General features: G+C 40.0%; 1 protein-coding gene across 2 annotated transcripts in view; it reads left to right on the forward strand.

The window, feature by feature from the left end:
• KLHL29 (kelch like family member 29) overlaps window positions 1–25,349 on the forward strand; it is a 405,487-nt gene that overhangs the window by 304,445 nt on the left and 75,693 nt on the right. For both annotated transcript variants that reach the window (XM_055714310.1, XM_055714311.1), the window contains exon 6: window positions 24,617–24,755. In XM_055714310.1, the coding sequence (XP_055570285.1) occupies window positions 24,617–24,755 (139 nt within the window). The remainder of the gene's footprint in view (window positions 1–24,616; window positions 24,756–25,349) is intronic.

The following is a 25,349-nucleotide window of genomic DNA, read 5'->3' on the forward strand; positions in this document are numbered from 1 at the left end:
TCAAAGTAAACCAGAAAAGACCATGTTCACTTAGAAGTGATTCCATTTCTCATGAATTGAAATAATCCTCAAAGAGCTGATTTAGTCCAGGTCTGTGTATTAGGATGGTTGCCATGGGCTTCTGACATAATCTCCTTGTAGCGGTCATCATGGTGTTGGGTTGCAGCTTCTCTAGAACCGATGGGGAGTATTCCCATAATGCAGGAAAACCTGATGTGGTTCCCCCAGGAACCCACAAAATCCCCTACTGCCAGCTTCAGTCATTGAAAGAAAGGACAAGACCCCCCAAAGTGATATGAGGTTCTTGAAATAAAAGGAAAAGGCAGGCAGGAAGAAAAGAAGATCAGTGGAGGGCGGGGAGAGAAGAATGGTGTGGGGGGAAGGTGGGAAGGCTGTATCATCTGCTTTCTGAATCCCCAATATTGAGGGTGCACGTGGGCCATATATTGAGGGTTTTGAAGGCTCTGTAGCCATAGGGACCAGTGATCAGTCACTGATCTTGGCAGCCTAAGACAATTATCAGGTCTCTCAAAATTCTCTGTCTACCCGGGAGAACGTGGCAGAAATGCACCTGGAAGACCCAGAGCAGAACACGACAAAACAGCATAGTTTCGGTGTAAAACAAGGGTTACTTCAGTAATTTTTTTAGCAGTATTTCCTTTGCCCAGCTATTTTGAGCCACTCTAAGGCGATTAGAGCGGCTCGTTACCGACGCTCAGGAGCTGAGAAGGCGAGTTGTGTTCCCTTTTGAGAAAACTGTCACTATCTCTGCGTGAGCTCAGATGGAATTGAATAAGTCTGTTTTGTGCTCAGAGTACCGAGCAAGCCCTCTTTTTGCTTTTGGTGGCTGCGGGTTAATACAGGCAGCTGAGGGATCTGAAGCCTTTTTCCTCTGTCTTGCAGCCGTCTACTCCGTGAGCTCAATTGTGACAGAAGATATTGTGTATGTACATTAAAGATCTATTTTCCCTGACTTCTAAGCATTTCTGTGCTGCCCACCAAAGAAACTTTTACCTAATTCAGTGACTTTTTTCTTCCTCAGACACTTTTTAGTTGAGGACCTAAGTAACTAATGCTTCTAAGCTTACAAAAGTCATTCACTATCCTTACTGGAAAGGACGAAGAAAGATGTAATTGCCCAGTTAGGGTTTTTTGTGGGCACATTTATTAGCATAAATAATTTCCTAACTATAATGGATACATAAAATCACTTATATATAAAAATTGAATTCTCAAAATATTTTTAAGGCCCTGAAAGTTATATTTTAATTTTGTCTATGATGGAGACAACAATTCTGACAGAACAGCACTGTATCTGTCACGGACATACAGGGAGAAAATTATTGTATGTGGGAAGTGATAAACCCTCTAATCCAGAGGTCCTCAAACTTTTTAAACAGGGAGCCGGCGCGCGGATGAAGTGGCAGGAGGCCATCTGCGGCTGCTTGGTTCCCCCCCCCCAGCCCCCGGCGGGGGGGTGGGTGTGTGTCTGTAAATACCGGGGGCCGGATTGAGGACCCTGGGGGGCTGTATCTGGCCCGTGGGCCGTCGTTTGAGGACCCCTGCTCTAAACCCATCTCTATCTGGCACCAGGACTGAAATATGAGAAAGAGATTCTTTGAATAATTGGAAGATTATTTTGTTATTGTTGAAAATATTTTTTTTAAAGTTTTAACAATATTAGGTTATGTGGTTAGGTAGCTCGTTTGTGTACCAGGAAAACCAGTATGCTTGACCACAGGTTAAGTTTCCAAGGAGATCATGACCCCAAACATTCTTAGAAAGAAATGGTGTAATAAAATCTGAAAACAAAATCAGAACGGAGCAGCCTGGTTTTCAATCATAACCTTAGCCATTTGGAGCAAATGCAGATTTTATTTCATTCAACACAGTTGCTGCTGTTCCTTATATATCTCCAGCACTTCATGTTGCACAGTATGTTCGTACAGCACAATCTTCAAGCACAGAGAGAGAAAAACTTAACAGTTTTTAGATAGGTGTGGTTTCTTAATTAAGTGTTGCATTTTGAATCATCAAATATATTTAAATTTCAGTCTTGGCAGTACTCAGTGTTATTGTTGGACTCCAAATCTAGGTCAGCCTCTTAAAATATTGTGGGATAGGGGCATGTCAGCACCGGGCAAAAGCATTATCCATTCAGGCTGCGTGTGAATATGCAGAGCTTCATATGAATTTTTATTGCATTAAAAAAAAGGGTTAAGGAAAAAGCCAGAAGGGTTTGGCAGAGGAAAAAAAAATTAAAAAATCTGCGTTTGTAAGTAACAGAATTTTGCAATTTAGCCCATATGTTAATGGCAAAATGAGACCCTCAAAGTATTCTTTTCTACAATACTTCATTTTTGGCTACTGGTTAATAAGACTACTCGGATTTCAATAGTTGCCTTAATTTAAAATGCTACCTTGATTTTCACAGGAATGGCTCTTATTCCATGAATAAATTATTACTTTGTCACTGTTTTTGTCAGCACTATTAACTATGGAATATATTCTGGCTGGTCATTTTAAGTGTCTTCCTTATCAGTATTGTGCCTGGCATTCATTATCCTCTTATCTCTCTGCCATTTCTCTCAGTAGAGAGGTAATGGATTGATTACTTTCACTGCTATATTGGTCAGGATGTACAACAAATTCTCTTCAGCTCTACAGCTCATTCATCATGGATATCCTTTAATCCCCCATCCCCGAGTTTAAACGTTTCATTCTCTTCATATATATTGGAAATTATTAGCAAAGACAAGAATCCAAGCAGTACATCTTTTATCACTCATTTATTGTAAAGCATAGACACTGAAAATCCAGGGGGGTTCTCTCAGTTATGCTGCTCAGGGGAGTTTGAGTGCCCCAGAACCACTAATTTAGCAGCATTTGCATTTTCTGAAATACTGACTTCTATGTTGCAACTGAAGAATTATTGAAAAGACAACACATAAAAAATGTTCTTTGTGATACGATGCTCCCCAATGTGCTGCACATACGTACGCGTAGTAACAGAATCTCTGCTATAGGGGTGAATATTTTTGACTCATAGGTGGCATTTGAAAATAAAGGCAGTTTTCCAATACAAAAATTGTGTGCTCTACATTGTACATGCATGCTATATGGAAAACACTGTTAGAGCGAGTTGAATGGGAATCACAGGGTTTCCTCATCTGGCAGACCTTTAGCAAGAGGAGAGCAGAGAGTAGGAGTGCTTTCCTTGGCTTTTCTAAGAAATTGGTTCTTTCTGGCAAAACTATCATTGCAGAAGAGTCCAGCAGGCATCAACATTTTGCCTGGAAGGACCTTGTGAAGGACCAAGACAGTATCAATGCTATAGGACAAGCTGAAACTGAAATTACAAAGACAGACTCAGTTAGCGATAGGGAAAGGTATATGAAGGACACACCGAGGCTCTGCACTGCAAGGGAGGTTCCCCTAAATATAGCCATGTAGAAGACATAGGTCTATATCACTAACTGCTCGTTGTCCAGAAGGTACATTTGCTTCCCTTGTCATTGGCGCTGTTTCTGATACTGATGCTTATCAGTCTAGTCTGCACACAGATGCTGATGTGAGGCTATACTAGTATCCCTTGTGCAAGAAGTGCTTAACCTGCACTTTTCGAAGTCATCAGTTTCATCCTGGGAACAAACAAACCTGACTCTGGAGCAAATGGAGGAAAAAAATATTCAAAAAATCTTCCAAACAATATTAGTCAAATATGCAGAAAGGCTCCAGTCACTACAAAGTACCTAAATCTGAGGAGCAAAGACATATATCGCTGATAGTCCTGTGACTCAGTCTCTGTTACAGTCAAGCCCTTCCTGAATCTCTTGCTGATGAGAGCTTCTTGCAATTCTTGCTGCTCTTCCATGCCCTCATCTCATTCTCCTCATCAATAAAGATCAAGATCTTTTTAGAATTATCCTAGACTGATCATGACTGAGAGAGAGCAGGCGAGAAATCAAAAAATGGGTAGCCAGACCTGGAAGAGCAGCAAGTCCATTCAAACAGGGTGATGGTACTCATGCATTTGGTTTTAAATAGAAGAGACAGGATATCGATCAATTAGAATTATGAGTCATCTAAAATGCTGTCAATATTCAGGTGACATCAGCCATGATGCCTCTGAGGAGGAGAGAAGGAAGGAAGGAAATCTTCAAAGCTATTAGAGAAGGACCTGTTTTTGAGCATGTATCGTACAATGCTACAACAGACTGCGAAGAATAGACCAAGCACAAATGACCAACTGTTGAAAGATGTTAAGAGATCAAAATTTATCTTTTTTTATTTAAGGCATAAGTAGTAAAGCTCTGAAACATTCTCACTAGCGTATCTGTCCACTGTAAACCACGGAACTGCTGCATGTTTTCCCTCAAGAAAAGGGAGAGAGCTTGCATCTGATGGCAACAAACTTCCTCACATGAGGTTTTGCAACAAAAATATATTCCATATCAAGATCCTTTAAGACTGTCTTGCCTTCTCAATTAAAAAAAAAAAATACTTATCATTTTACCCCCATATAGTCTCTAGGGAGATAGTCCAGAAGGAAGATTGTATCACTTCAGCTGGGTATGCAATCTTTGTAAGCAGCCCCTTGCCTCTGTGACATCTTCTCTTAGATGTCTTGTCAGAGTCTCTGCCTCTGACATCTCTTTTAGATGTCTTTTGTAGTTGCTTTAAATGGAACATAGCCAAAAATTAAGTTCTCATACTTCCCTATGTCCCTTTTATTGTTATCAACAGTGCTATTATCATCCCTGTCTCTCAGCAGTCAGCCAGTTCATAGTTACAGTTCTGAATGTTTTACTTGCCAGAATTTGTCTGGTCAGATCAACAAGGTTTTTGTCACTGCTCTAGAAGTAATTAGGAAGGACAGATTTCTCAGCAAGAGAGAGGCACGCAAGCAAATCTAGACCCGTGTTAGCATCCGTGAAGGTTACTGCTTAAAGAGAGAAGATTTTTAGTAGGGCAGTAGAGCCCAGCAGAGGGAGGAAAGGAATATTTCTCTCTGTGCTGTTTTAATTTGTACTGAAACTATTAATAGTCCAAGCTTTTCTCATTTCCTGTATTTTTCACAGTGTGTTGTTCCTTTCTGCTTTTGCTTCCACCAGATTGAAATGAAGTTATTTGTTGTCTTTAGAAATGTCATTTGTCCTGTATCACAGTATTTGATTTCCTGGCACCTTTTGCTCGGCTCCATGGTTCGCAGTGTGGGTAATTTTGTGTCTCAATGACCCCATCATATTGTAGTACGACACTGAAATTCTTTCAGGTACACATGAGAGGGAGAACTGCTAAAAGAGTTCAATGTTGCATTCTCCCACAAAGAGCACTGTATTTCAGCTGATCATTTATTTAACATTTGACAGCCTCCAAAAGGAAGGGAGGGTTATCCATGCACTTATATGTATTCTGGAAGGGTGAGATTCAGCCTGTATTACAGTCAGGCAGTCTACACATCCACCTCATTTAGCTCATTTCTGCTAGTATTTAAACAATTTCAAAAACAGCCCTTACAGAAGTCCTACTTTCAGTCTTCCCTGCCTTTGAATGTAGCTTTCAGGCTCTAGCATTGAGCCAGAAATCAATTATTCATTGTCTTTAGAGAAGGTATCCCCCAGACTTTGCTCCTCTGGACCTAGGGCAGGGTTGATGCCACACTTTGGATTATGGTGGAGTTTGCTGTGGGCTGGAACTGAGAGCTGGAAGGTTGGTGCCCAGGGAGCTGCAGCCGTACAAGCGAGATGCCCAGTGAGTTTTTGGGTACTCCACTCTCAGGCAGTGCTCTTGCACACGCTTTCTAGGTTACCCTAAAGCTTGTGTCCACCCAAGTCCTTGAGCAACTTGAATCTTGCCCTTGCTGATTACCTTTCTGCTTGTACTTTTGCCTGAACTCAGATATCCTATTTCTGTTATCTACACCAAAATCACAAAGCTCAGCCACTATTCTCTGACTTCATATCTGGAGGGGCATCCACCAGTGTGGTATTTCCAGCTAACTAGGGCTAAATAAGGTTGTTTTCTGCTTTTTAGAGCAAGGAGATTCTAAATTAGCATCTTGTCTCTAAATTGCTACCTTTGTTGTGGATTAGCTCTTTAACTTTGCTTTCTTATAATAGTTGTGTAAAAAATATATTCAAATGGATGTGTCAAGTTTGTCATCGGGAGCCCTTAATTCTATTCTTAATATACTATAGGGCATCGTGATCATTATTGAGAGACTAAATATTAGCTTTCTGTATTTTTCTTCCATGTAACTCCTGTGCACTGATTTGACAACTTCGGTCATTTTGCACATTTCTGCTTCTGTGTCTCTTTTGAGTAATATGAGATTACCAAAATGATATATGAATATAGCAAAATTCTAGATGTTGAATAGCTGAAAAAATAATAGCCAAATTTCATTGAAGATACACTATTTTCAAGAATGTATCTTAAAATATGAAAGATTTCATTATCAACATTTATATTAAAATATGGTACTTATTTTCTGATTGTTTTGATTTCAATTAGAAATGCTAATTCAAATACATTCAGGCTGAGAAAACATTTTTGAAAACTTGCAGTTAAAAAGAGATCCACAACCATCACTGAACAGAATATGGGAGAATTAATGAGATCCTTCTTAAAACACATTGAAAATGAAAAGCTGAACATAGCACTGCCAAGTATTAGCACTATGTAATACAATATTCACTAAGTTTTGATCAGATGTTTTACAAATGGGGGGGGGACTTCTGAGCTTTTTTATAAACTGATTTTATTATAGGAGCATTTTACTATTAGATGATTTGTCTTGCTAGGAAAATACTCTCCTTTTTTCATCTTCTGATTAGACTGAGACTTAGCTCAGGATATTTCAGGATCTGGGGGTTTTGTTTTCCTAGCACTATCCAAGATAATTCTCTTCCCGGTTTCACAAGAACAAGTGCCATAACTAGTGTTTGCAATGTGAACTTTGAGAAGGCTATTATCAAACTCTGACAAAAGAATCTGAACTCCTGCTTTATAATAACTTTTTAATACAGTATCAGAAAGATGCAAAAGATCTGCCTGGGGACTGACATTTAGCTATTGTGCTCTTTTAAATTAAATGACAGCTCATACAGGCATTCCAGGGCTAGGTGTAAAATCCTGTTATTTAAACACTGTCAAAGCTTGGGTTTAATTAACTCTAATTCAGTGTAGTTTCCCCATCCTTGCATACTCTTTCTGTCTTTCTTTCACTCCCTGTCTGTCTTTTCTTTCTGCTGGCCTTGAAAGGCTTCCGAGCGCCTGTCAGGGTTACAGTGTGATTTCAAATGCCTTCGTGCCTGTTGCTGGGTGGAAAGAAAATTGCGTCCTGGCAGAGCAGCAACGAAGCATTTCATTGTCAGCTGGGAGATTTGGGTTGCAGGGTAAAGCTGGAGTGCTAAGTCCCAGCCTGGCTGTGCCTCTTAATGTTTCAAGTCATGTATGCGGGGTTTCTGAAGCAAACGGAGCTGTACTTCTTCTCTGATCAAAATCGTGGAGGACACGTTTGGACTTCCACAGCCAGAGTGAGCACATAGTTTGTCAAGTTCACCATCACATGAGGTGGCGGAGGTTGCCCCATGCCTGTCCTTGCACTGGTCATGGGAAGGGCTGTTGTGCCGGCGGGGCTGGGGGCTCTGGGATAGCAGCACATTGAGGATCACAGCCCAACCGCTGTGGAGGATGCAACCGGGGTTGAGTAGCAGCTCCTAAGAAAATCAGCCAGCAGCGAGGGGATGGTGAAGCCGTCAAGCAGTTGGGCGACATAAACACATAAGGAGATCAGAGTCTTAAGTTGTCCTTCATTTGATGCTCATTCAAATCATTATTTTTGGGCAGAAGTAGTTCAGATCGAAGACAACCTTTCCTGAATGCTTTTAAATAAATAAATTGCCTCCTATGCATATCTAGCTCTCTTTCTCCTCTCTTTGATATGCTGCTGTGGTTCCTCAGTCTCGATGGATATACAAATTCTTACTCTATTTCTTCAATGTGATTTTGGATATCAAATATTCCTAGGCTCTGAGTGGCAATATTGTGATGAAAGTTGCACTACAATAGGCCAGGAACAAAACAGTCCCAATTAAGGTTTGCTTTTATGTAGCTACTATTCAAAAGCAGTCATCCAGCCTTTTGGGTCATAACAGTTTTCCACCTCAGTTATGCCCGGACCAACAGCTTGGTTTTCAAAGGTAAACCCTAACTTCCTTCTCTTTCTATGTGAATTCTCCTTTCCATCTTTGCATTCAGTTCACATGTTTTTGCTTTCAGAGCTTTCAGAGCTTTTATGGCTTCAGAAGCCTCTTCAGTTCCTCCCAGTGACTTCCCAAATAGTGAAAAATTCACGTGCTGATTTTCCCCAGACTCAGGAGTCCTAATCAGCTGCCAGCATATGCATGGTGTCCTTCATGCCACTGGCTTCGGTCCCGGGTGCTCCCCATCCACTGGGAGCAATGCAGGCAGCCCTCAGCAATCTCTGCCTTTCAGTGGATGAGAGTCAACCCAGCTGGATCAAAGGAGTTGAAAAATGCGGATGGCTAATCAAAGCTAATCAGCTAGCCTTCCTTTCTGCTTAATAGAGAGAGATGGACAATCCCAGGGGAAACCCAGCTGTGCTGAAACAGATGTCCAAGGAAGCGAGAAGACTTCCCCTCTGGAGGTGCCTGTGTCTGTCTATGGAAGGAGCCCGGATAGCGAAGTTAAGGCTAAATGCCTTTTATACAGCTAAATGTATATTTGATTAATTTTAGCCCAAAATATGTACCCTATATAAAAGTATGCAAGTATGTTTATCACAATTCAACTTTAATAAGCAGTATTTTGAGGAGCGTTCTCCTGTCCTCTACCTGAGGGACCAGCGAGCGCAAAGGAAGCAATCGTATCCTCAGCCGTCTGCTGCAATGCTAACAGAGGTGGACTGAAACAACTGTCAAAGCTGACACATCAAAGATCTTTCCAGCATTTCTCAGCCTTGAGAAAAGCAACCCACTCAGATGTTTTCTTTAAATATTTTGTAGATTTTCCAAGAATGCCCCACTTCTCATTTAAAAAAAATAAAATAAATAAAGATAGCTCAGTTATTTTTCCATCACTCAAGGACAGTTGTGATTCTTCTTATTAAAAACATTGATCCACATAGGATACCGTTAATACTGGGGAATAAAACTGAGTTAACAGTATGTAATGTCAGTGCATGTATGTAGTATATGTGAACTTATAAACTTGAAAATGGGTATACAAAATAAATACTTCAATTTGAAAGTGATAAGGGGGCAAGAGTTGTGTTACTTTCCTGTCTAGTAGAAATGAATACATGTACAGTACATTGCTCTCCTTTGCTGGTTTTAAGGCATGAAAAGCAGTTTGAAGTATGGTCTTGCTTTAATGCCATTTAGATTCCTCCCACAATAATGTCAGCACCTTTTGTGTGTGTGTGAGTGTCTGTCTGCGTGTTTCTAGAAAGGAAACTTAGTTCAGTTCTGGTTTAAAAAGTTTTGTTGTCTTACTGCTATTAATGTAATCTCTAGATTTTCTATTCCTCTATGAAAAAAATGCATTTTAAGGTTTATTGCTGAAGTTTCCACCAACCCATCATGGCCAATGCTTTGGGACGTGTGGTGCTTTGCTTTTGGTGCTGGGTGGGTGACTTTAGAGCAGTTTGAGTTAAAGGACACTTAAGCTGATGGGGCAAACCGTACTGTACTGTGCCGGGAGGGCTTTGTTGTCACAGGTCCAAGTGCAGGCTAATTACACGTGTGAGCCATTGGGACAGCTGGAAGTCCTTCCTAGAGGGATGAGCTATAAGCTTAAGCACAGCACCATCAGACCAGCCTGAATTTGGTCCTGAGCTAGCAATGCCCACACACCACTGTACTGTTTTGTTTCTGTCATGCCCTGGGTCCTTTTGAAACCCAGCACTGCTACTCTGCACTCTCTTTTGTGGGCTGGAGGTACCTGACGAGGTGATGCAGGCATGAGCTTAGGGGCTGAGTACATGAGGAGCATCACTTCATTTAGAATATGAACCATATCCATCTATCAGGAGGTGAGGGGGCAGTTTGCTTTGTGAACTCAGTGCTTTGATTAATCTATTCAAATATTAACATGCCTGGTGAGGTAGACCAAAATATCCTCTGGATGTATAAATATTCATATACTAACATCTGCCACAGCTGCATAGTTACAATTATGTTTCCATGGGAGAAAAATACTCTCTTTGAGGAAGGTCCAATATAGTAGAAGGTTTCTCTCTTCATACCTGACACTGAGGAAGGAATTGTTTAACTTTTTAAAACCTTTTATACTTGCATTATTTTAGAGTTAGCCTGGTCTATGAGGATTTAAACTCCAGCATAACAGCTATTAATGTTCCTGCATCATTTTTAGAATGTGTATGTGAGGTACTAGGTGTTTTTCATAACATAAAACAACCTCTTTGATCATCTGCAGGCTGATTTCTGCCACTGGCAGAGTCCTAAAACAACTCTGCTTTGCACAGTTAAGAGTATCAGATTGTCATTATGGTCTTGACCTCTACCTTTTGCATTCAAGAGCATGTCTTCCATTTTCTGTTTTTCGGCACAGTAGTACCTCAAAACTCCAGGTCCTTCCTTTTTTCTTTTTTTTTTTTTTTTAATTTTCTTGCTTTGCAATGTTACTTTATGGTCATTGTGCTCCAAGATGTCTTTTGAATAGGTTTACTCCTAGCTTCACTCTGAATTTTGCCTATAAGTCTACTTGGCCCTCTTCTTCCAAGAAAAAAAAAAAAGAAAATAACCCAAAAATATAATCAGCAGCCCTGCCAGTAGATTCCATACAAATCCACAGCAGCTGGCTTGTTACGTACTGAAAAAAATGTATGACTTTTTTTTTAAGTCAAACATACAGGAAATCTTTGTGGCTTTCTAAATTTTGGCATACGAAAGACATTGTTTCAGTGCACCACCAAATATGTGAGTGTACAGCAATGATATTCTCTTTTTGATTTCAAAAAAGGACTTGAACAAGATTGTTCAAGTAGTGTCAAACCAAGTCATTTATGTCTTTGTCCCTTCTCGAAGCTCTATTCGATACTCCACAGCTGTTTTTAAAGACTTACGTTCATTTTTCTCATTTATAGATTGAATATTAAAGGCCATGAAAGAGCTGGTTTGGGCCACTTTTTGGGTCCATCAAGTACAGAGGAAAAAAACATATGAACAGCTAGAGTTCTCGCCTTCTGTTCTGAACTCTGACTTCTTTGACTTAAAACAGTATTAAAGACTGGTGTTAAAATGATGTAAAATTTCTGTGATTAAGACAGGAACGGTATAGTCCCCTACAAAAGGGGATGTCTTACTTTTATATGAAGTTGTCATTGCAGACTATTCCCTGCAGAACAAGCAGAGATTTAAAGCTCTGATGAATGGCTGTTTTGCAGAGTAGGTACTTCCCTTCCACCTTTATCTTTTTAACCTTTGACATTACTTAGATTAGTCAAAACCAGTTTGACCCTATTATTTCAGGAATAATCATTGGTTTTCTTTATGATAAATTATGGATAGGTTACATTTTCAAGAGCTATTAAGTCCTAGGCTCCAAAGCTACTTGCGCATTTTGAATATTTTAATCTAAAATTTTGGGGTTTCTTTTCTTAGAGTTCTTGCAGATAAGGACCCCAGAGCTGTCGCTCCATCTTCAGTTTTATTCTGTGCTTACAGCATTATGTATTTTTCAGAAAAAGTTGCAGCCTACCCAAATTACACTTCAGTCTAGCAATTTAATGTCCTTAGGAATGCACCGAATTATCTTAATCACATTCTTCAGTGATATATTACTACCTTTAAAAAATACTGCTAGGAGAAAATCACAAGTATGCAAGAGGGAGTTGAAGAATAAAGATGTAACAGTTAAAGGAAAAAAGGAAAACTAAACAAAACCCAAGACATAAGTTAAGCTGACTAGAAAATTAACATTTAAAAATGTCAGGAAATCAAGAAACAGTGCTCTGATAGTACTGCAAGCATGTGTCTGTGTAACTGTATTTATTTTACGGTGCAGTAGTGGAACCAACTTCTGTTCTCAGTTAAACCGGTGTGTTAGTTCGAACAGGTAATCACTTAGTGTCACCAAACAGGGCTTTGTATCAGTTTACCTCAACTAGTTACTGCACAGCTGTAACTTGAGTTAAAGCAAGCTCTGATTATAGATAAATAGCTGCCTCCTGATGTAGTATTGACAGAGTCTTCACAGAAATAGATTGTCCTTGAAACTATTTTTTGCTGTAAGACACCATTTCAATCAGAGTTTTTTTCCAAATCACACTAATTAGGAGAGTCATTTAACAATCATTATCAAGGTACATATTTCCAGAATTTGTTATGAGATATGATGCTGTTTCAAAATACACTTTATATTTGTTATCCAGTTTAATAAAATGTAAATAGCAAGTAGATATGATAGTTCATTAAGACATAAAATGGTCAGATACTCTATTTTATTTTAGAACATCATGCTTTTAATAATGTTGTTGTTATTTAGTACCAGAGAAACATCCTATTTTCTAGGTCAATGTTTCATATTTGTTTTATGATTAAAACAGTTTGACATTTTGAAGAAAAAATTGCTAATTCGTTGTATTAATTAAAAATAATGACCCAGAAAAAAGATTCCAAACTACCCTAAAGACGTCAGCACAGTGAGACATGACAGTTGTGCCATATTGTCACTATTAATGACATTTTATTAAGCAACATAAAAATGTACCTACAAATGAAAAAAAAAAAAAAAAAAAAAAAAAGAATTTGGGAACATCTTTCATTTTTAAAAGCCTGTGTGTGAAATCTTCAGTCCACAGAAAGGGTCACAGATACTTGGGAAGACAAAACCAACTTTTGAAATATTGACATTTCCTGTGAAACGTAAAGGGCAGCTTTTGCACAGGTAGATATTTGTTCTTTTTAAATACATGTTAGCCTTCTGCTGCCAGAGCAGGGAGAGGGCAAGTACACGAGAGGTGAAATCCTGAAGCCTTTGAAGTTTAGCCATAGATTTTTAATGAGTTTGTTCCCAGGGTTGTTCATTTGTACATATGAACTGCTAATACCATATAGTTAATGAAAAGTACCGCAATTTTCATAAATATGTATATGATATATGAAAATTAAGGTCTAGAAAAATGAGAAATAATAAACGAAATTATAATAATTATCTCTCCTGAAACCTGTTCAGACACACAGCTCACACTAGTTAAGAGACACCAGTTTCTACTCTGTGTCATAGGGCAAAATATCACTGAAGACAAAGTAAATAATCACCACCTGTTTTGTTCCTGAAGAGTGCAAAATAAAAATTAAAAAGACCACAGACAATAAAAGGTGGTTATTTCATTTCCAGTTCTGTATGTTCCTTTTTGGAGATCTCATGACTGAATTTAAGGCTGCAAGAAAGCATCTGCTGTTTGAGAGGACCTCAGAGGAAGCCCTCTTCTCCAAATTAGTAGTAAACCCTTTTTTAGTGTGTGACAGATCGGTAAGGTAGCTTATGGATGGACATCTAGTTCCATTTTAAAATTGGCACCCTAGGTTATTAAATTAGATCCTTTTATTTTCAGTTTACCTAAAGCTGTAGCATGTCCCTTCTCCAGATCTGCATGGTTTCAAGAACATTTTTCAAAGATACCTGTCAGCCCTCGATGTTTCTTACATTTCACGATCTTTAATGCTTAGATTTAAAACTGGAAACAGTTGATGTTTTACTCTGTATATGTCTTTTCAGAAGAGTGCAAGTGGCTTTATGGACCCCTGTCATCCTGCAAACTACTGTTGGGGAGCTATTGGTCTGGATATTCCAGTCATTAGCAAGAGAAGCTGCTAGTATCTTAAATTAAAATAGATCTTTGAATTCCCGCTAAGACCTCTAGAAAATAAATTTACTTCAATTCTTTCATAAAACTTTACAACTTTGTCTTCCCAGTGCAAGCTGGAGCCCTGGTGAGGCTGTCATTTGAACTGAAGCTGTATTGCAGCCTCTTTTGTTCTCGCCTTGCCTTAGATGCCTGCTTGCTGCCTGCTGGCTTTCAGGAGCGAGCAGGATGACTTGTGGTGACAGCTGTAAAGTTGCGGATGGGAGCAGAGAGGAAAAAAGCCCTTGTTCGGTTAGGAGGGGGTTTATATCTCTCTGTTTCCATAACTACACAGAAGGAGAAAAACATGCTTCTTTCATGCTTGTCTAGATTCAAAATTGCCTGTTGTCATCCTTTCATAGGTTCAGCACCTTTGCGGGTTGGTCTTAGTAGCATTTTCAGATTATGAAATTATTGTGAAATTTGTATATTGCCTTCACAGCTCAAATTTTGATTTAATCACTGTGTTTTTCTGAGGTGTCCCTTTGTTTTCGTTTGTATTTGAAATGTTTTAGCCAAGTCTTAACAACCATCTTCATTATGTGAAAGCTATTCAGCTCTCAAAATAGTCTTTATAAGCTTGCTTAATTCTTAGAGAGCCCATAAATTTTAATAGTCATTAAATAAATCTTTGTCCTTTAATCTCAACAGACTTCTTAAAAGTGTCTTTTCTTTTTTTTTTTTATTTGAGTTTGGTAAGGCAGCTACTTAAAGCTTCCTGATAACTTGTTCCTCTATGAATATAAACAACATTTGCAGTTAAATGGTTTCTTACATTATCAGCCAGTCACAGCTCGTATTCTCTTGCCATACTGTACAAACTCACTGTTCAGGCAACGTGGATACTAGGAAGGGACTTTGCTAGGATGTATACAAAAATACTTAATATTAACAATACCTTCAGAAAAGTTTATTTAAAATAAAGATCTAAAATTCAAGGTTTACCCTGTTAAGGAGAAACATGAATTAGGCAGAAGTGAGGAGGGCATTTTACAAAATATTTCCTAAACATCTACAACACTGTTACATTCTAAAAACTTTACAGTGCTTATAAAGAGGGAAAAAAGTCAAGTGTAAGTCTTTCGCATCTTTAGGACAGGTAGAATCTGGAGATCTGAAAATGTTATTAGGGAGATGTTCAAAGGAAATGGACACAAATTATGGCTTTTTTTGCATATGATACCATGTTCCTAAAGCTCACGGGGCATAAAAATAGCTTATTTACCATTTTTTTTCCAAACCTGTAGTCATTTATGATTCTTAGATAAGTTAGCAGCCTTGTATTCAGCTATTGTAGTTACTTTTGTAATTGTGATAAGTGAAGCCACCAACATACGCTGAAGCTACAGAGCAGGGAACCAGTTGCTGAAGCAGAGTTGTTGGGTTGCAGACTTCTCCGAGGGAGGGCTTAGAGCTGACTGACAGTGTTTTCATTATTTTATTTTGCAATGTTTGATTACACTTGTCCGTTCTGATAATACAATGAATCGCTAAGACTCATTGTGGAGACACAGTGTGTACCAAAATAACAGTTCTCTATCACATGAGATGTCTGCTGCACCAAGAGATGCTGTCACATACATTCAACCCAGTGCATATCATATGCCTGGTACTAAGCCATCCACTGAGTATAAAGGCCTAAATAATTAGATGTAGTACCTTATTGTTTATAAATGATACATAATATCTTCTGAAAGGGTGAGATTTCAGTGCCAATTATTTGAGTTGGTTTTGTTTTCATTAGACATCATACTGCAGCATATGAATGCTAGAAAATAGGTGCATTACCACTTGTCAGTAAAGATGGATTTATTTCAAAGGACTGTGTTGATTACACTTACAGACTAAGTCCTGCCCCTGTTGAAACTGGGCAGCACTGCTTTTGTTTACAAGGGGTGGGGGAATCCCCCCCTCCTTGCTAATTAATGTATGTTAAGTGCTTTGATGTCTTTGATTGTCAGGTGTTACACCTTACAGTTACTATCTTTTTCCTTTTTTTTTTAACTCTAATACGTGCAATTTGTCCTGGGTGCATCACTGATTTATTTTCGGAAACCTGTCTTTTCTTATTTTCTCAACTCTGGAAAAGAAGCTTTTTGTTTGCGGGCTGTACATGTGCACACATGTGTGACTGATTGCTGTTAATACAAATTCACAGCTTTTGTTCTTACACCACCAAAACTGGTCAGCATTTGACTATTGCTGACATGTCGGGCAGCCTGTTGATTACACTATTGGTTTCACAGATGGGTGCTTCTTGTTCAAAGCCTTCAAAACTACGAAACGTTTAGCTAATGCCTTGCACTACATAAAGAGATCAAAAAGGTCTAAAAGCTATCTGCTAGTCTTCTGCTACAAGCAATTAGGGTAATACTGAATCCATCCCAGATCACGTAGTAATAAATATTTTAGCCTTCCCTTAAGTGTGTATTGATATTCAGGGCTGCCTGCTGGTAAATAAAACAATCAGAACTAAATTTTCCTTTGAATCTGGGCTATTCTGTGTTTCCAGCGCTCACAGACTTGTCGTCCGTCCGTGTCCCCCCCCTTCTTCTTCTGCCTGTCTCTCTCTCTCATTTTGTCTCCAGAGAAAATTATTGTCTGCCTGGAAATCAAGTTACAGTGCTAACTGAAGTAGTGGCATGTTATATATGGAAGAGAGGCCAGGCTGGCAGTTTGCTAGGATCCCCTGGGGTTTGTTTGCCTTGGCCAATATAGAACAGGCTGCAGCCAACTTTGTATTTAATCAGGGGTTAATCCTCAAAAAAACCCACAGCAGATCCTGATACAGGAAGCTACATCTTTATCTCAAAATCTCAGTGGGCATTTTTACACTGGATCCTTGGGTCTTACTGCTTGTCCTTACGTGGACAAGTCTGTGTTGAAAATTGAAAAAGATCAGATTGTCTCCATATTTTTTCTCATTCTTTACAATCATATATGGAATGTAAATGCAGTTCATTTTCAAAGCCAGTCACATATGCTCACTGTGCATTTGTAACCCTGTATGATTATAAATTAGCAGGCTTGGATTCTGTGGAAGACTTTACCTTATAAATGAAAGCAGCAAAGGCATTCTAGCCCCTGAACTCCCTTTTTTATTTTTATGCATAACTGTGATACCAAAATCTCTCCAAAGTTGCATTTAAAGTAGATTTTCTAGATATTAGGGGTGTAATTCATCTCTGGATATAGTCAGAAAATATGCTGAAATAGTTCTACAGCCTAATATAGGAAAATATCAATTCTGTAATGTGTGAAGGCATCCTTGATGTGCCTCCTAATGTCAGTTCTAGTGATGATAATAGCCTGAAAATTGGTTTCAAAACATGATATGGTGACTTCCTTGAGTTCTTAATATCTTTAGAAAGGCTTCATTTACACATAGAGTTGTAGTTGGCTTCCTCAAGTGAGTAATTATCGCAGCTGACTTTGTTGACCCTTTCTCATCGTAATAAGGTGAGAAGAATTTGTCTATATGAGCAGTGAAAAATTATTTAGCGCAATGGGCCATCTCATTGACAATGATCCTTTGAGCAGAATTCTTATATACAGCCACATACGTGTTGTTCAGTATGGGATTTAAGAATATTTTCCCACTCCCCAGCATCTGTTACTGTTTTCTTTAGTGGTACAGGTGTATAACAGTGTCAACAAGACTAAGATCTAGACAGGTTGGTCTGTACTACAAAATCCTACTGCCATAGCTGTATCAGCTTGGAGTATGACAACTTCACACCTTGTGTTTCACATTGCTGTGCTGACAAAACCCAGCAGAAGATGACTCCTGTTGCCTTTTGTTCAGAGAGTGTTGTAGCTGTGCCAGCAGTGATACCTCTCCATCAGCATATGCTCTATCTTCACTAGGGTGTGTAGCTGGGTAGCACAGACGCAGTAGGGCACAGCTTCGTAGTGCTCCTGTAGTCAGTATTGAGCTTTTCTCAGTTCATTTTATCTGGCTTAAGGGCTTATGAAAGCATTATATTCAGGAGATGGCCACAAGCAGTCAAGCATTTTCAGACGCCTGTGGAGCAGGACAGTGTCCTGTGGAAGCCTAATCAATACAGACTGGGAGAGGAGGGCTGGACACAGCAATATCGTACAGCCCGTATTTTGCATCTCCATCCCAAGCCGTTACCAGCCTTGGTACTGCACAGTTAGAGCGAGAGTGTTTCACCATTTGTCTGCCTCCCCCATCTCACTGATAAAGGATCCTTGCATAGGCCAGCAGCTTTGTTAACGCCCCCTTCTCCAGCTCTTGACGAAGAAGTTCAACTGCAATTGAGATTGAATAGGAAAAAAAGGTAAAAGTATTTATCTGCAACAAATTAATTCTCACCTTCTGCAGGAAAAAAAAAAAAAAAGTGTCTGGTTTCAGCTAATTAACTAATCTCCCTTGGTGCTCCCTGGGGAGAGACACCCATGATAGTGCATCCTACCTGGCTAAGCACAGAGGATGGGTTGGGTTGTGCCTAAGACATGGTTCTGTGTCTATTTGACTGCACAGGCAGTCCAGGTAACTGGACATGTAATTTCTAGGGTTCACGAAGAAAACTGAAGATCCACAGGGTAGTATCTGAAACATCCTCATCTGTTAATGATTCCCACCAGGCTTTGCTCATTCCCATTTTTTTCTACTGCTATTTCCTTTCAGGCTAAAAGAGAATAAGGGACCCATTTCTTGTCCTCAGTCCCAAGCAAGAAGCTGTTCTCCAGAGGTGTGTACTTGTCCTCACACCACATGGAAGCTGCTGTAGCTGATGGTGTATTTGTCAGCTGGAAAATAACTAAACCTTGGCCTGATAATCATGGGAGAGCCTAAGGGACAGTGTTCAGTGGTAGCTGGTCTGCAGTGTCAAGATGCCCAGGGGAGTGGTGAACAGCATCAGCCACTGCAACGCCAGGTGTGTCTGCTTAACTTCATCAGACTGGCCTGTTGAGACAACTAGGTATTTAGTTGTTATCTCTTTGTGCAGCTCAATCAAGTTACATATCAACAGCATGAGGGTAAATGGAGCACTTTATTGTGGCACTCTCCAGGCTTTGGTGTTCTCTGTGTGTCTGTGGGCACTGTGGTGAGGAGAAAGAATTGTCAAAATTGGTGAAAAATCATGAGTTCTTATGTGGATCAATAGGATGGGTTCACCATGGTACACACTTTCCAGTCACTCGTAACTCCTATTTGACTGCTAGGTCTTTTGCTTCATAATTTAATTTCTTGTAGCTACACGCCCTCTACTACTGTCTATCAAAATGGGCAAGTGTGGACCGTGCTGGCACTTAATGGTTAAAATGAGTATTTTACATAACTAGAGCATAACCTTGGGAATTAATCTCCTTATTAAGGCAAAAAGGTAATTGTATTTTCTTTCTGGTAACTTTTCTTGGCTTTTCCACATTTTCTGTCCCAGTCATGAAAGCATGAGGCTGTCTGGGCAAGCACTGGTCTCTTGCATGTTCTTCTCAAGAATAGTTAGTGATGTTTCATCAATTACCCTTTGCAGTTTTATAATAGGTTGTTTTTTCCAGCAGATCTTAAAAAACACTGTTTGTAAAAAGTGTTTTTCCATATTTCATGGCTCATTGTATCTTAGGTCTTGCTGCTCCCTTTTAAAGCCTTACCTACTAGAATTTCAGTGAAGAGTTCATTAAAAGTGGAAAGAAACCCAAGAGTTTCTATTGTGCCACAGGAATGTGCATAAGAGAGGATCTTTGAGTATCCAGTCTCCACTGTGCTAAATATGGACTAAATAAACTTGGGGAATAAGTTCCTTGTTAATTTTTATTTCTGATCAGGAGTAATTTAAAAAAAAAAAAGTTTCACTGCATAATTTCTGTTCCCTTTACTTGATCTACACCATTACACAGTTGTTCTTGGTTCTACATTTGATCCAAGGCTTGTGGGCTCTTCAGTTTAATTTGTAATTCATCCGTTAATTAAGAGGGAGAAAATGTAGTGTGAGGGTGGAGCTGGGGACCAAGAATCAAAGCTTCTGAGTTCTTCCTGGCTCGGTTCCTGACCTAAGGAAAGTCACTTACACTTTCTGGCCCATATTGTCTCTGGGACTCTCAATATAATTATTTAAATGCCCTCAGGCAATAATATGAAAGCTGATAATGGCCAGATAGAAAGTGCTTCCTTTCACAAGCTCCATAGAGATGTTCATTTGCAGGTTTCAGGTCAAGTCCCCTTTAGGTTCAACCACTACCTGGCTTGTGTAATTATGGAAGAATATGGGGATGTCTACTGTGTACTTCTTTATAAAGAAAACATTCAGCCAGTCTTTGACTGAGAATGATTTAGCATTGGTAGTGATGAAGAAGACAGAAAGGACGGGCTTGGTTTCTGCAATCCCAACACATACATGCACCTGAGGCAGGAAGGAAAATCCCTTGCACTATGGATGTGAGAGCATTTGCTGTGATTCATTGAGGAGGGGGAACATCATGCCCATCCTGCTGAAACCTTGCACCTTAACTTTCCCTGCACTTCATTTTTACCTGGATCTCTTTTTAAAAAAAATCAAATGAGGAAAAAAAGCCAGCAAAGCAAATACTCCTTGTAAGAACAAAGGAAAGAGGAATAAATAACCAGTAGGAAATTCCCAGCACACCCCTTTCTGAAGGTTTCAGGACATTCCGTTTGTTGGAGGAAATGCTGAAAATTAGGAGGAGCCCAGAAGAGGGACTAGCAGGAGACAGCTGCGATCATTTTTCACTGCTAGGACTGCACTGTGTTGCCTCTCCTTTTACAACTCATCGGCAGGCATTATTACCTGGTGAAAAAATTTGTTTTGCAGCTCATCCTGAGTCCTCATAAATCATTAATGCCTGGCTAAGCACAGTGTGAGCATTACAAATACTCTGAGAATGAGGGCCCGTTCTGATATAACCTTGTGTCCAATACTAATGCCTGCTAGTTATTTAGTAATACAAAGGAGCCTCAGCAAGGAAGATCGATGAATCAATGCAGTCTCCTGACTTCCTTCTCCTCTCCACCTGCCTCTTCTCTTTTTTAGTTCAGAAACTGAGCTACAAAAAATACAGGACTGTTCACAGGCATCTCTCTGTGGAGAGCACTACAACAAGTCACCAGGACAAGGAGGGAAATAGGGCCTCCGAATGTCTATAGGAAAAAGAGGAGCTTCAGTTTCTGATTAGGGCTTTTCCTGATTTCTGGGTTTTTATGAGCCAAATCACACCACTGCTCTAGACCTGTGTTTTCTGGTTTGCATCCCTTAATGAATGCATGCATCACAAAGCACACTGAAGTGTGTAAAGAAAGTAGATAGAAACTGTGCCCAGGAACTGCAGGACTCTGTAATTAAACGGTGCTCAGTAAAGTCCAGGTAATCATCCCATTACCTGGGGGAGCCATTTGGGCACTCTGATGCTCAAACCAGCTCTCACGGTACTGGAGACAGCACAGAGAGCACATCTATAGCTGCAATGGCTGGACTTCATGTCTTGTTAGTCGGCAATCTTGGCCATAGTCATGAGTTCAAGGATGGTTTCTACTGCCCTGCTTACCCTGAGCTCACCTCCAAAACCCTCAGCCTATTCAGAGTGCAACTATGTTTTCTCCTCCCCTCCCCTCCCCTCTCCTCCCCTCCCCTCCCCTCCCCTCTCCTCTCCTCTCCTCTCCTCTCCTCTCCTCTCCTCTCCCCTCCTCTCCTCTCCCCTCCCCTCCCCTCCCCTCCCCTCCCCTCTCCTCTCCTCTCCTCTCCTCTCCCCTCCTCTCCTCTCCCCTCCCCTCCCCTCCCCTCCCCTCCCCTCCCCTCCCCTCCCCTCTCCTCTCCTCTCCTCTCCTCTCCCCTCCCCTCCCCTCCCCTCCCCTCTCCTCTCCTCTCCTCTCCTCTCCCCTCCTCTCCCCTCCCCTCCCCTCCCCTCCCCTCCCCTCCCCTCCCCTCCCCTCCCCTCTCCTCTCCTCTCCTCTCCTCTCCTCTCCTCTCCCCTCCCCTCCCCTCCCCTCCCCTCCCCTCCCCTCCCCTCCTCTCCCCTCCCCTCCTCTCCTCTCCTCTCCTCTCCTCTCCTCTCCTCTCCTCTCCTCTCCTCTCCTCTCCTCTCCTCTCCTCTCCTCTCCTCTCCTCTCCTCTCCTCTCCTCTCCCCTCCTCTCCTCTCCCAGAGCAAAGGATCCATCTATGCAGTTGCTCTTCATACAGTTGTATTCTTTGGACACTGAAATAATTGGTCATGAGCTTTAAAAGAGGAAATGGAATGAGGTGAGATGGAGATTGGCCCCTTGTGTAAGTGTGATCTTAAACTTGTATGACTTGGTCTTGGTTGGAGCCCTCGTCCTGAAAGGCTTCTGCAAGGGAGGTTGTAAAATCACAGGCACTAGATCTTGAATAGGAACTTAGGAAAAGTGCAGATGGAGATGGAGGACAGCAGTTGGGCAAATCTGAAAAGGGGAATGACAGAAAACAAAAGTGCAGTTAGGTAGAGGATAAGAGAGTATCAGAAAGTTTAGAGGGTAAAGTAACTGTCTTTGTGTCATGAAATGACAGAAAATTGGTCAGGAGAAAAATGTAGTTGCTGTAAGTGAAAGTGGTAAAATGGACAGAGACAGAAAAAAAAAATCGTTCATATGAGAAAAGGGACAGAAAAATACTTCCTCCACAATTGCCTCCAAAAATACGCAACTGAGAGAGCACCTGGTGCTGTTCCTGTGAAACCAGAGACCTTAGCCTCTTTGACCCTACATCAGGTAGAATATCTCTTGTGTCCAAAGCATCCTTGGTATTTAACTGAGGCCTGAAGCATTCATAGTCAGGTCGCATTCATGGTCAGGTCAGACTTTAGGCATCACACCTCCAGCAAAAGCCTGAAACTTTCCTGCAGAGGAGTGAACATTTGGATCCTGCTTTAAGTTTTGCTGGAAACATATGATTGTACTTTGGCTTGGATGAATTTGTTAAAAATAGTCTCTGCTATAGCACCCACAGGACAGTGGTTTATTTTCCCCTATTATAGATCTGACACAAGCCTGCTGTTATTTCTGTGCCCTCTCTAATGATCTGCTTGCTCTCTGGAGAGCACTGACCCATTTCAGCACAGAATAATTAGCCTTTCAGACACTACTGTGTTTCCATTAAATAGACATAAATGTGCAAGGTGACATTTATTTACTTAGGACTGAAAAATGTGCACCACAGATGTTGGGGCTTGGGAGAACTTCAGTCCCTTTTCATGCCACAGCTGTGTATTTGCATGCTTTCCTGTTGTTTAACCACTAGTGTTTCGCTGAAATGATTCCTGTTGGATTTCTTTGGGGAAGCAGGAGAGCACAAAGATTGTTTAGGTCTTCATTTCACCATAAAGCCCTTTGGTGATGCTTTGGCAGCCAAGTGCTTGAGCCCAACAGTAGCTTTAAACACAGTTATAGTTACACTCTTTAGGTCCCTTTTACTTTGTGTAAGCAGGGACTCTGTGTAAAGAACTGTTGTTGATTTACAGATCTGTCTGAAGAGGAATGTGTTCAGGGTTTTACACTGAGAAAATGAGAACCTTGACCTATTGCAAACATAAAATAAAACCAAAATCCTTTAGTATTTAAAATCAGCTCTTTTATCATCTTGATCACTGGCTTCTGAACGGCCAGACTATTGCCCAGGTGAAAAGTATATTATTCATCTTGATAGCCACTTTGGTCTGCAAAGTTGGAGGGAAGTCTTACCCTTAAAAGTCCATCCAGCATATAAAACATGTAGGTTGCTTGGTAGTTCACATCCACACATGAAGACGTGGCATGCTATTATTTCATTCTGTTAGTACCAATAGGCTTTATAAAAGGAGGAATCATGCAAGGTAGGTGCTTTATTGCAGGACAGAAACACTTTCATAGGTTATTTTAATCATTACGATTCTTTCATGATGTGTGAAAGTTGATTGTTGCTGTAAATGAAGCCATTGAAGGCTAAAAAATAAAAATGCTGTGATGGTAAAAATCCTTGGAGTGCAAAAAATGGGAATTGCTATAAAAGGCAGTAATTTATTCTCTGCGTGAGACTATTTTTTATCATAAGGATGCTTTTAAGCTAATTCTGAAACATATGCAATTGTAGTCTATATAGCTGACGTATATTGAAAGATGCATTGATATTTGGCTAATTTTTTATGCACTGTAATTTATATATTATTTAGATGTACTATCTTATTCTGTTAACTGAGAGGCTTAACACATTTTTACTATGTTAAGGATAAGTTATTTTCGCAGGTCTTGTGGTTTTATTATTTTGACCCATATCCAGCTCATATTGCATCATAATACCATCTTTTTACTAATATTATTCTAGTGTGTTCAAAACTTATTTGCATTTGGATAGAAATTCATTAGCTCTTGATTTTTATTATAACAAATTATTTTAACTTTTCTGTGATAATGCATTCTCTGTGTTTCTGATTTGGTGATGCTGAAATATTTTGTTTTCGTTTTTAACCCTTCCAAATTTAGGATTGGTTTTGCTTTTTTTCTGTATATATATTTCAGTTGTTTAGACCTACTGGTTCCTGCTTTTTTCTTTTTCTTTTTTTTTAATATGTTATGTTCGTAACTTCTGACTGTCTGTGTTGAGCCAATCTTACCGACAAAAATATCAGTTGTTTCCTGTTTCTCTACTTCTTTACAAAAAAAAAAAAAAAAAAAAAAAAAAGTAAAAAGTAACAATAAAAAACTCTTAATGGGAACCCTGGCACTGTCTGTCTTCTCTGTTCTGCAGAAATGTTGAAGGAGTTGAACCAGCAACGCAGAGCGAAAGAGTTTACAGACCTGAAAATTATTGTTGAAGGCAAAGAGTTTGAAGTCCACCAAAATGTTCTAGCTTCCTGCAGCTTGTATTTCAAGGACCTGATTAAAAGGTTTGCCTTCCTTCCAGCTGTGATCTGCTCTGTTCTTTTGTAGGGCGCATTTGTGTCGCTTTTTTTTCCTCCCCTCTCTTGCAGGTTTATGAAGATTGAATCTCCTGTCACAGAGCCAGTAGCCATTCTTTCCACCTCCTCTGAATGTATTTCCAAACTGAGACTCAGACCCATTTGTTACACATCTGACTCGTACAGTGTAATTATTTCTGATAAGTAGAGGCTGGTTTTGGCCGAAGAAAGTGTTCCACCACTGAGAGATCTAAGATTTAGACTCAACTGCTAATGGTGATTCGGACCACAACTGAAAACTATTGCTGTCAATGTTTTCAAGGGACTCTGTCACGTATGACAAAAGTCTGTCCTTCGGGCTACAATAAGCCATCAGCGTTCTGGTGAACGATGCTGAGATGTCGTGCTAATAAAGCATTTCAAGTATCGTAATCCCTTTACCCTGAAATCTTTGTTACATGCTTTTGTGTGGCTTTTATGGGCAAAGGGATTGATATTTTTATTATTTGGGGACTTTTAAAAGAAAAGGCAACTGATTAATTTATCTAGAAAAAAATAGGAAATTAGACAATTTTCTGGTCA

The sequence above is a fragment of the Falco cherrug genome, chromosome 6 (genome assembly GCF_023634085.1).
Source record: "Falco cherrug isolate bFalChe1 chromosome 6, bFalChe1.pri, whole genome shotgun sequence".
Taxonomy (NCBI): domain Eukaryota; kingdom Metazoa; phylum Chordata; class Aves; order Falconiformes; family Falconidae; genus Falco; species Falco cherrug.